The sequence below is a fragment of the Citrus sinensis genome, chromosome 8, assembly GCF_022201045.2.
Source record: "Citrus sinensis cultivar Valencia sweet orange chromosome 8, DVS_A1.0, whole genome shotgun sequence".
NCBI classification, from domain to species: Eukaryota; Viridiplantae; Streptophyta; class Magnoliopsida; order Sapindales; family Rutaceae; genus Citrus; species Citrus sinensis.
The window spans coordinates 8,035,162-8,046,089 of NC_068563.1; the positions used below are offsets into that span (position 1 = coordinate 8,035,162).

The window sequence follows — 10,928 nt, forward strand, 5'->3', positions numbered from 1 at the left end:
ACTCAGCTGTTGTTGGTCTTGTTCTTCAATGGGTACGAAACAAAAAAGAAACTCAGACGCTTTCAACTCAGCTTCCAAGGACAAATTTCGCAGCCGAAACTCAGCTGCTGTTGGTCTTGTTCTTCAATGGGTGCGAAACAAAAAAGAAACTCAGATGAAGAGGATGGATCTCGGTCGAGGATGGAAGAAACGAACAAATGAAAAAGAAAAAAAAAAGAAAACGACGCAAACATCATTCAATAAGAAAACGGAGAAGAAAAATAAATATTAAAAACAAAACGACGCCGTTTTATATTTTTCAGGGTTTGACTCGGGGTTTGACCCAGGGCAAACATCAGCACTCTTTTCAGAAAACTAAGCCTAACTTGTCCATTGTAGTGTCATCATAGTCACCTAATCGGCTTATAACGGTATTGTCTTGTGTAGGTCCCTAAAACACCTATCCCATCATAGATAACTTGCAAGAAAACTTTTCTATCATTCTTTAATCACTCCAAAAAGATAATCCTCTCTCATATTTTAACTCATGAATGTGGACTATAGCAGTATTTAAATGAAGGTTTAACCGTTGCGGTTAAATGTAATTTAATTTTAAGGTTTTAAGTTTTAACCCGGGATAAAGATCCTTTATCTTATAAAAGTATTACGTGGAATATATCAAACGTGGGATAAAAGGAATTCGACATGTTTATTTGTGTGGGTTATAATATGTCACTTATTTATTTTGTAATACTGTATTTTCAAATTTTAGCTAAATAATCTTTAAAACACAGGGAATAAAATATAATTTTATAAGATAAAAGGAGTCAATAGAATACGGTTAATCAAATAATTATAAAATGATTAATTATTAATCAAATACTTATCATTATATAATTCTAAACTTGAATTTCATGATCACAACTTATTTAATAATCGTCCGATTAAGCATAACATTTTCCGAAATAGGTTATTATTATTTAAAAAATATTTCACTAATTTTTGTGGTTGACAATCGTAAAATTCCAATTAGCCCCCCCCCCCCCCACCCCACCCAACCCCACAAAAAAAAAACGACACCGTTTTCGAAAGGATTTGGTCGCAGTGCTGGTCTCTCGTTAAACACAATAAAAAGGAGAATTATCATTTTCTCACCTTACTGTTTGAACAAGGGTAGCTTTGGCGGTGTATTCACTGATCACCTTCATTCAATTCCAAAGCGGCGTCGTGTCAATTCAAACAACAAACAAACAACCATGGAGATGAAGACGTTTAGGGTTTTCTTCTTCGCTCTCCTCCTTCTAGCCTCTCCTCTTCTTCAAGGTCCGCCCTTTCTCATCTCCGGATCTAGATCCGTACATGCACGCCCACATTTCTTCGATTCGTTCCATGATTTCGTTGATACGATCGTTTTGATTTTTTATATTAATTAAGATCTGATTTGACTTTTTTGTTCGTCTGTTAGACTTCGAATTTTGTTATTTATGGTTAAGTTTTGATCGAATTGTTTATTAATTGCTTTCGATAGCGAAATCACAATTAGAAAGTTCTTTCTGAAAATTCTAGTTAAAAATTTCTATAAAAGTGCGTGCTTTTTACGTATCCATTTGTATGCTGTTGCGTTGGTTATTTAGATTGTTAGAATTCAACACGTGTTTTGTTATACCAAATACATGTGAATAGTTCTTTTTCTTTTTTTCCTTTATCTTTGTTTCATTTGATAGTTGCTAGGTGTCAATCGGATTCGGAAACGGGAGTTGCAGAGACCGAAGGGGGTGATCTTGGGATTGTTGGTGAGGATGCTCAAGATTTTGGTGATGGGACTTTTAGCCCTGCTCCAGGAGTGGATACTGTCTGTATCTTCCCTAAAAATAGCGCCCGAGGTGACTGTTTATTAAATTCTATTAATTTGTATGCTTGTAATGTTTGGGATGTGTAAATGGTTGATGTGATTCTGTTTTATTTTATTTTATTTTTGATGCAGTGGTGGCTGCTGGAGAAGAAACTGAACTACTGGTTGGGATGAAAAATGATGGTAATTTGATTAACTAGCTAATTTTGTTAGATATGAGAAATACATTATTACTGCGATCTGATTTCTTAAGTGACCTTAGCTTGATGGTTTATTGTTACTTCCGTTGGTTCCTGTCTGGCTGAAACTCCAACATAATTTCTCACATGTTGGCATGTAAAATTTGTGCATCATTTCTTGTCCATTTATATAATTTTTTTTAATTGTCATTTTTGATAGATTTCTGGAGCTTAGTTCAATTGTATATTTGGTTGAAATAACAGGGGAGTCAAGCGTGAATGTGATTGCAATTCAGGCCAGTGTTCATCTCCCTTTTGATCACAGTCTTTTGGTTCAAAATCTCACTGGACAGGTATGCTCATGTTTGATTTAATTTAGATGCGCAAGTTTAATGAATATTTTCCACAGATTAGTTACTAGTATGATTTGTAAAAATCACATTGTAGCCTATTCCATTAGCTACTCTTGAGAGTCACTCTCCTGCAGGTATTTGGTGTAGATGGGAAATTAATTAGCTTATGTTTTTGAGGTGGATCCTCTGATTCTGCATTTTTTTGCTTGTTCCACAACTTATTTAGCATTTTCCCTCTCTGTCAAGACCCTGAAAATATTAAATCATTCATGGCATAGTGTCTTACATGCTGAAATCTTTGAAATAGCAATCAATAATTGCTAATGATCTTTTTAAAATATCGATGAAATTTGGCTGATGATATATTGCGATTTGTTTCATGAATTCTACATGAGTTTATGCATTATTGCCATCTCATTACGAAGAGATAATTCGTCTTTGTTTGTTATAGATGGTCTCTTTGATATACGTTCAGCTCGGAGATTTCTAGGTTCAACTGTGTAGCAATGTTCATACTGTAAAATTTAGATCTATGCAACATCAATTTAAAGTCTTGTGTGTCTGGCCTTTGGTACTAGCTGACCCTGGAGAATGTGCTAGCTAGCAATTCTAGTATAAAAGCTTTTCCAGTTTGTGAGTAATTCAATATTGGATAATCTTTTGTGTAACACCCCCCCCAAAAAAAAAGTAATTCGGTATTGACATCACTGAACATACGGAATGCAATGCATTGAAAGGTTGTTTTTGAAGATTTTCATTGTAAGCTGAGAGTATTAGGGGGTTTAGACCGAACACTTAGGCCTAAGTTGACAAGATTTTGGTTCTGTATAAATGTGATATTGTACTGGTTTTTGTATGATCAAGCTCTACGAAGATATCTTAAGCAATATGATACTTCTAATGGACTGTTTTTATTGCTTAATTGTTACTATTTTAATTTTTTTAATTTATTTTATTTTAGGCCTTTAACAATGCAACTGTGCCGGTATCAGCTCAGGCTACCTTTCCATACATTTTTGCTGTCAGCAAGTTCTTGCAGGTACATTTATTACGCTTTTAAGCTTTCAAAATATTCCTACTATTATTTTCAACCTAGCTTCTAGCTTCTTTGAGATGCATATAAATTGACAGAAAGAAGATTGTGTTTGAGCTTATAGCTTACATGCCTTTTTTTTCCTTGTTCAGCCTGGAACTTTTGATCTTGTGGGCTCCATTGTTTATGAGGTAGACCAGCATCCTTACCAAAGCACCTTCTACAATGGTACCATTGAAGTTGTTGAATCTGGTGGGTTCATCAGCATTGAGTCCGTTTTTCTTGTTACCCTTGGAATTGCGCTTCTCGTCCTTTTTGGGTTATGGATTCATGGTCAAGTCAAACAATTGTCCAAGGTATTGATTTATTTGCCATCATTCAATTATTAATTTCACGCACTCGACAATCCTTCCATGTATATTTGATGCCACTAATTGCTGTTGGAATGTTATAATCATTTATGAAGCTGTACATCCTGTACTAAAAAAAAATATTCTGCTAGCGCATGTACTTCTATTGCAATAGAAGGAAAGTGATTCCTCAGAAGCATGTCCTCCTTCAGATATAGTATAACCATATTCTCCTTTAGTAGTTATGTTCCTATAATGATTCCGACATCTTTTCTTTCTCTTTTTGGGGGTGTAGAAAACTAAGAAGGCTCCAAAGGTGGAAGTTGGTACAGGAACTACAGATGCCTCAATGGACGAATGGCTTCAGGTGTGTTGTTTATGATACATTATTGTCACTAGGAAAATATTCTTTTTCCGCTTTTGTTCTCAGAAGCTTTCCTCTGCAATTTCAGTCTCAAATGAATCATGTCATGTGCTCATTTCAAGCTTCTTTATGGTTGTAATTGCTAAAGATACATATATCCAAACTGTTTATGATTTGTTTGTGGCCCTTTTTCAGGGAACTGCATATACTCAGTCATTGTCCAGCAAATCAAAGAAGAAGAAGTAGATGAGCAACTATTGCCCAGTACAGCTGCATCAGGCATTCTGGTGAAGTGCGAACTCTTGTAACTCACGCTAGGAATTTGGAAATTTTAGAGAGCATACGAGTGGAAGTAGTTTTGGGAAGTAGGCCAGAAAAGACCTGCCTTGCTGTTGTAGCATTTGGAAAGAAATCATAGATATTTATATTTTCTCGGAGATTCTAAAAAGGTTGAGCCATTTTGAAGGGAAACTAACTCTGATTTTGAGTAGGAAGAACAGAATTTTTTCTTGAATCTGAAGAATCCTTTTTAGATTACATGCTTCTCTTTTCTTTAATTTTCAAATCTCGATATTCTGTTTGCCTTTGGTTTGTGTGGATGAATCATGAATCTAGAGTTGTTCCTTTTTAGGTGGTGATTAAAGACTTCCACTGGAACACAAATAATGTGGATAAAAAGAATGCTCTCCTCTATTTTTGCTCCTCTCTCTACCCCCCTTTGCTGCTTGTTATTAATATTGAGACAATGATATTTGAACCAAAGTGGTACTGGCTAATCAAAAATCTCTGGAACCTTGATGCCCCTTATTAAATTTTGACATGGGAGGTCTTTGTGTGTAGCGGTGACTTGTTATTGTCTTTATAAAATGGATTTGTCCTTTTTGTTTTGTGGGGGTTGGGGTGGTGGGGTGGTGGGGTGGTGGGGTTTGGGGAGGACCAGATTCAATGTACCGGATTTGGTTTGCACTCGTATTGGACATTATAAACTCGCCCCGCAATTTACGCCAATACATTAATGTTGTGTTTACTTGTTGGAGTGGGAGTGAGGAGTGTGGATTCCTCCCACTCTAGCTCATATTCCAGCGTTTACTTACTTAAAATGGGGAGGGGCTGGGAGTCTCACTCTGTGGGTTCCATTTATTTTTGGAGTGGGGAGTGGGAGTGGGACTCCCCCCATTTCTACTCTTTTTTTTTTATTTTATGTTTTATAATTAATAAAATAAAATAAATAATATTATATTTATTTAAATAATAATATTATATTTAACTAAATAATAATTTACATTGATTCTAAGTTAAAATTATTTTAAAATAATATTATTATATTAATAGAGAATTAATAAATATAATATTATTATATTTATTTTAAAAATAATAGTACTATATTTATTTAATAATAATAATAAATACTTTATTCTAAGAAAATATTAATTTTGTACTAAATAATATTATATTATTATTTTATATAATAATAAATTTAATATAATTATATTAAATAAAATAAAATAACATTTCATTTTATATTAAAATTACAATTAATAATTTATTGTTCATAATTAAGAATATTAATAATTATAATAAATTTACAATATAATAAAATAAATATTATTCATTAAATATATTTTTTATTAGTTTTGTAATTAAAAATTATAATTCTTTAAATAAGAATAAAATTATAATTTGAAACTATTTACTCCTAATCCAAGACAAAGTAAACACATAAATTGGATTCTGATCTCCATTTCATACTTCCATTCCAGTGTAAGTAAACAACCTACTCCCACTCCACACTCCCAATCCTAGGATTCCCACTCCCCAGGATTCTCAATCCAATCCAAAAAGTAAACGCTACCTACAAAATTTAAAATGGGATTGGATTGGGGTCCCAAAATGAATCTACTTTTTACTTGTACGGAACTTTTAGTAGACCTTTGAACTTTGTAAGTGCCAATCATTGTCGCCTCAAAAAGTTATGTTGCGTCTCAATCGTATGGTTTGGACCAATTCATAGGTTAGATGTGAATACTACGTATGTTCTTTCAGACGAATCTTCATGTCAATTTTTCTTTCCCTCACTTTTATGCAATCAACCGATTTTTAAAGATGAATGCTTAAATGATGACTTTGAATCAACGAACATTCGTAAACCTTTTTTTGTTTTTGGTTACTGGTTCTATTGGGACTTAAATTTTTTTCCTTTTTAAATATATACAGGTGTTGAGTAAATCTCGTATTTTTTTAAGCACAAATTTTTTAGTTATATTTGGTAGATACTCGAGCTGTGTTATATTTGTCTGGATTAGACTTAGCTGAGAAGATTCTCTCAAGTTATTGTAGAATGTGGTAATAGACTTTTTAGCAGGGTGGTGAAAGTAATTGCAAGAGCATTGTAATTTTTTTTTTTAAGAATTTAGATTCAGTACTAATCTAAACTTTGTAATTAGTACTTGCTGGATAAGAAATAATATTATAATTAAATTTTAATGATACACTATTATGAATGCACATATGACATAAGATTACAAAAAGATAAGCTGTAAAACTGAATCCAAATTTTAAAAAAATAAAATAAAAAAATGACGGCAAACAAGCTGCTAACTCCCGTTGGCTCAACAGAATATTAGGTTCAAGCATTAATAGTTTTGATTCATTGAAGCTTAGCAAGTATAGCAAATAATTGCAAACGCTAATGGAGGTGCATAATGCTGTTTGTTTGCTAGCCAGCTACGAAATGATGAATCAGAGTGTAGACCCACAGCCCAACCAAGACATCAAAACTTAGTTTACATTTCATTTTCTTTTCTTCTTCTTAGCTAACGACGACCTCAAAATTTGATCTTATTTGAAAGTTCCCAATTTCATTAGCTTATGTTGCTTTCCTATGGACTCTACGTGATCAATCACCAATCAATCTTTCATTAAATACATCATCATCACTCACAATAAGATTATACTTTGTTGCGATGCCAGAGAGGAGTATATTCACCTAATTTTCTAACATTAATTAAAAATTGACGCATGATAAAATGATACGTGTCATAATAATAGTAAGTACCCCTCTAATGAGTTAAGTATCATTATTTTAAAACATACAGACATTTGCACGTGATGGTTTTCTTTAACCGTACGCACTACTACAGGGAACAATATATATATATATATATATATATATATATGATTTTGTAGTTATATACCCATCTGTTCTAAGAGCTACTCATTAAGGCACAACAAATACCAATCATGTAGTTAACAGTTGACGTCGTACAATAAATTAATAAATACCCTAATTGATAAAACACATGCAGTTGATTCACGTGAAATTGTTAAACGCCTCAAATTAATCATGCACGCGCATTTCTCTCTTTTCAACTCTTAACCGTACCGGACCCATGACTCAAATAACATACACCTCTGTATAGATTGACATTACCAAAAGGCAAAGTATTTATGATGGCAAGGGAAGTAGGTTTAAGCAGATAAAGATCGTAAGTAGGTTTAAGCCGATAAAGATCGATCACATATAAAGAAATGTTTATAAAGCTGTGTGTGTAGTTGAGAATTTATTCAATGAAGATGATGTGCCGGTGTGCACGTTACACCAACCTCTCCAAAATTAACCCCCCCAAAAAAAAAAAAAAATCTACTTTGACGTGGTCCCAATTCTCATGTGAAGCATTTTAGTGCGGTGTCGGCGAGGCCTAAGGATCACTTCCTCGAGATCATTATATATAGTGAAGCAAAGCAAATGAGCTCACTCATGCAATATCATTATTTATATTAATAAGTTGTCTAATTTTGTGCTTTTCTTGATTGATTTTTCTTGTACTCTTTATCGGGTAGCCGGCTCCGCGAGCACGGTTCCCAATGCGGATCCTCCCCGGTTCCCGAGGAGTACTGGTGTGCTTCTTGGTGCCATTACTATTTGCTGTGAGTCTTTGTCATGCCAAGGACAAGGCGGTTGAGGTAGTTGGAACGGGAGAATGTGCAGATTGTGCGCTAAGTAACTTCAAGACAAGCCAGGCATTTTCGGGTTCGTTAATTTTTATTTGTATCATATACAAAGGCAGAAACTGTACTTATAGCCATGCATTGCTAGTATTAATTAATTTGCATGGCAAGCGACAATTTTGGAGTCCTAAAGTTTCTTCTTTTGTTTGGACATGGGAGTTACTATTTCCATTCAAATCTAAGCCATTTTTTAAATTTTCTCAAGTTCTTTTACTTGTTAAGTTGAGAATTCGAAGCGATCCTGTCAGCAAAGCAACGACGTGCATGCATGCATTCGATCTATCTTTGTAAGGACAATTTTTATAATGAATTTTAAAATTTGTCCATATGAGGAATCTGTTAAAATTTGTCCCTATTGCGCTTTTACCTACCAATTTAAGCTTTTAGGTTTAATAATTTAACTATTTTACTAGTTATTCACAAACATATTTTACTTTTAACAGGACTTCGAGTGACAATAGACTGTAAGTCGAAAAATGGAGAGTTTAAAACAAGAGGGACCGGTGAGCTCGATGAAGAAGGTAAGTTTAAGGTATCACTTCCTGAAGAAATTGTTGAAGATGGAAAGCTCAAGGAAGAATGTTATGCACAACTTCACAGTTCATCAGCCACTCCATGTCCTGCTTATGATGGCTTAGAGTCTTCAAAGATTGTTTTGAAGACAAAAATCAATGGAAAGCACACATTTGGGTTGGCAAAGAAGCTGAAATTCTCTCCCGTAACTTGTGCTTCGGCATTTTTTTGGCCTCATTTTAAGTACCCACCACTGCCCAAATGGTCACACCCTAAGTTTAAACTTCCTCATTTGAAAAGCTTTGGCCATCATCCTTTCCCATTTCCTCCCAAGAGCTTCCCTCCTAAATTCAAGAAGCCACTCCCTCCAATTCCAAAGTTCAAAAAGCCACTTCCTCCCATTCCAAAAATACCACCAGTTCCCTTTTATAAACCAAAACCACCAATTCCAAAGGTGATTCCACCACCAATCCCTATTTACAAACCAAAACCCCCAATCCCGAAGGTACTTCCACCACCAATTCCCATCTACAAACCAAAACCCCCAATCCCGAAAGTGCTTCCACCACCAATTCCCATCTACAAACCAAAACCCCCAATCCCGAAGTTGCTTCCACCAATTCCCATCTACAAACCAAAACCCCCAATCCCGAAAGTGCTTCCACCACCAATTCCCATCTACAAACCAAAATCCCCAATCCCGAAGGTGCTTCCACCAATTCCCATCTACAAACCAAAACCCCCAATCCCAAAGGTGCTTCCACCACCAGTTCCCATCTACAAACCAAAACCTCCAATCCCGAAATTGCTTCCACCAATTCCCATCTACAAACCAAAACCCCCAATCCCGAAAGTGCTTCCACCAATTCCCATTTACAAGCCAAAACCCCCAATCCCGAAGGTGCTTCCACCACCAGTTCCCATCTACAAACCAAAACCCCCAATCCCGAAATTGCTTCCACCAATTCCCATCTACAAACCAAAACCCCCAATCCCGAAGGTGCTTCCACCGATTCCCATCTACAAACCAAAACCCCCAATCCCAAAGGTGCTTCCACCACCAATTCCCATCTACAAACCAAAACCCCCAATCCCGAAGGTGCTTCCACCGATTCCCATCTACAAACCAAAACCCCCAATCCCAAAGGTGCTTCCACCACCAATTCCCATCTACAAACCAAAACCCCCAATCCCAAAAGTGCTTCCCCCACCAATTCCCATCTTTAAACCAAAACCTCCAATCCCAAAAGTACTTCCACCACTAGTTCCGATTTACAAACCAAAACCGCCAATCCCAAAAGTGCTTCCACCATCAATACCTATCTACAAACCAAAGCCACCAATCTTTAAGCCACTGCCGCCACTTCTAAAGATCCCACCATTCCCCAAGAAGCCATGCCCACCTTTCCCAAAGCTTCCTCCACTCCCCAAGATTCCTCCAAAGTACAACGACCACCCCAAGTTTGGAAAATGGCGACCTTTACCTCCACTATTTCCTCTATTTCCTTCTCATCCTTAAGCTATATATTAATTAATAATTAATTGCAGTATCATATTAATATTATTTACTCCAGTGTAAGTAGAATGTATGATCACTATTATTGTTTTCATTATTGGTGGTTGTGTGATGTTTGAGCACTGAAATTGAGAAGGGTGAATGATGAATTTATGTTTTTTTTTTCCAGTTGCCTATAAACGCGCGGGATGAAATATTTGTAGTGTGTTGTTTTTAAGTGATTGTAAATTTTCCATTGATAATATTATAGACTCAATTTCAGTCATTTACAATCTATTTATCTATCTATCTATCTATATGATCATTCCCTTCTATAGCCTGCCTACTTGACCTTTTGGGTCTGTTCAATTACCTCTTTAAAAGCACTTAATCAAATATGCAAGTGTATACGTGCATGAAGTGTGAAATCTTCGCATTATTTTTTATACACACACACACGCACACACACATTTTTGTATCAAATATTGCTCACAAAAACGAATATACGTAAAAAAGATACAAAAACTTACCGAAAATATAATTTTCTAAGACACGGGGAACTCTCTTATATTTTACAATAACTAAAAAGCATTTACATTTTAAATGGTGATGTTTCCATCCCACAAGTTTTATAAATCCACTTCACTTTTAGAAAATTATTATAAAAAGTTCAAAGTATTTTTAAAAAAATAAAGAATAAAGAATAAATTTGAAATATTAATCAATTAAATTCAACTTCATTTACTTTTTTTTTGTGACTGTTTATTTTATTATATTGGACTACCAAAGTTGTTTTTAACAA

At 34.9% G+C, this 10,928-nt stretch overlaps 2 protein-coding genes across 51 annotated transcripts; both read left to right on the plus strand.

The window, feature by feature from the left end:
- The first annotated feature begins 1,117 nt into the window (after window positions 1-1,117).
- On the plus strand, window positions 1,118-4,647 carry LOC102618850 (translocon-associated protein subunit alpha). The gene is made up of 8 exons (XM_006487346.3): window positions 1,118-1,302; window positions 1,704-1,862; window positions 1,964-2,014; window positions 2,275-2,363; window positions 3,325-3,402; window positions 3,549-3,752; window positions 4,042-4,113; window positions 4,306-4,647. Exons 1-8 carry the CDS (start codon window positions 1,236-1,238, stop codon window positions 4,354-4,356), a joined length of 771 nt encoding a protein of 256 aa, XP_006487409.2. The 5' UTR covers window positions 1,118-1,235; the 3' UTR covers window positions 4,357-4,647.
- A 3,194-nt stretch (window positions 4,648-7,841) lies between these two features.
- LOC102619149 (proline-rich protein 4-like) lies at window positions 7,842-10,412 on the plus strand. Of its 50 annotated transcripts, XM_052432856.1 has the most exons (5): window positions 7,843-8,140; window positions 8,562-9,187; window positions 9,239-9,286; window positions 9,338-9,385; window positions 9,533-10,412. In XM_052432856.1, the coding sequence occupies exons 1-5, from the start codon at window positions 7,975-7,977 to the stop codon at window positions 10,148-10,150; spliced, it is 1,506 nt and encodes a 501-aa protein (XP_052288816.1). In that variant the 5' UTR covers window positions 7,843-7,974; the 3' UTR covers window positions 10,151-10,412. The 50 variants fall into 50 exon arrangements, with proteins under 50 accessions (XP_052288801.1, XP_052288813.1, XP_052288816.1 ...); XM_052432841.1 differs by lacking the exon at window positions 9,338-9,385 and adding an exon at window positions 9,386-9,484 and having other exon boundaries at window positions 7,842-8,140; window positions 8,562-9,286; XM_052432853.1 differs by lacking the exons at window positions 9,239-9,286; window positions 9,338-9,385 and adding an exon at window positions 9,386-9,484 and having other exon boundaries at window positions 7,842-8,140.
- Window positions 10,413-10,928: the final 516 nt, after the last annotated feature.

What these genes read in the sequence shown, in the direction of transcription:
- LOC102619149 (XM_006487347.4), top strand. Translation starts at nt 7,975, where the DNA reads ATGCGGATCCTCCCCGGTTCCCGAGGAGTACTGGTGTGCTTCTTGGTG. An exon ending in GACAAGCCAGGCATTTTCGG is followed by an intron (nt 8,141 to 8,561) that starts GTTCGTTAATTT and finishes TACTTTTAACAG; the next exon opens with GACTTCGAGTGACAATAGAC.
- LOC102618850 (XM_006487346.3), top strand. Translation starts at nt 1,236, where the DNA reads ATGGAGATGAAGACGTTTAGGGTTTTCTTCTTCGCTCTCCTCCTTCTA. An exon ending in AGCCTCTCCTCTTCTTCAAG is followed by an intron (nt 1,303 to 1,703) that starts GTCCGCCCTTTC and finishes TTCATTTGATAG; the next exon opens with TTGCTAGGTGTCAATCGGAT. An exon ending in CAATGGACGAATGGCTTCAG is followed by an intron (nt 4,114 to 4,305) that starts GTGTGTTGTTTA and finishes GCCCTTTTTCAG; the next exon opens with GGAACTGCATATACTCAGTC.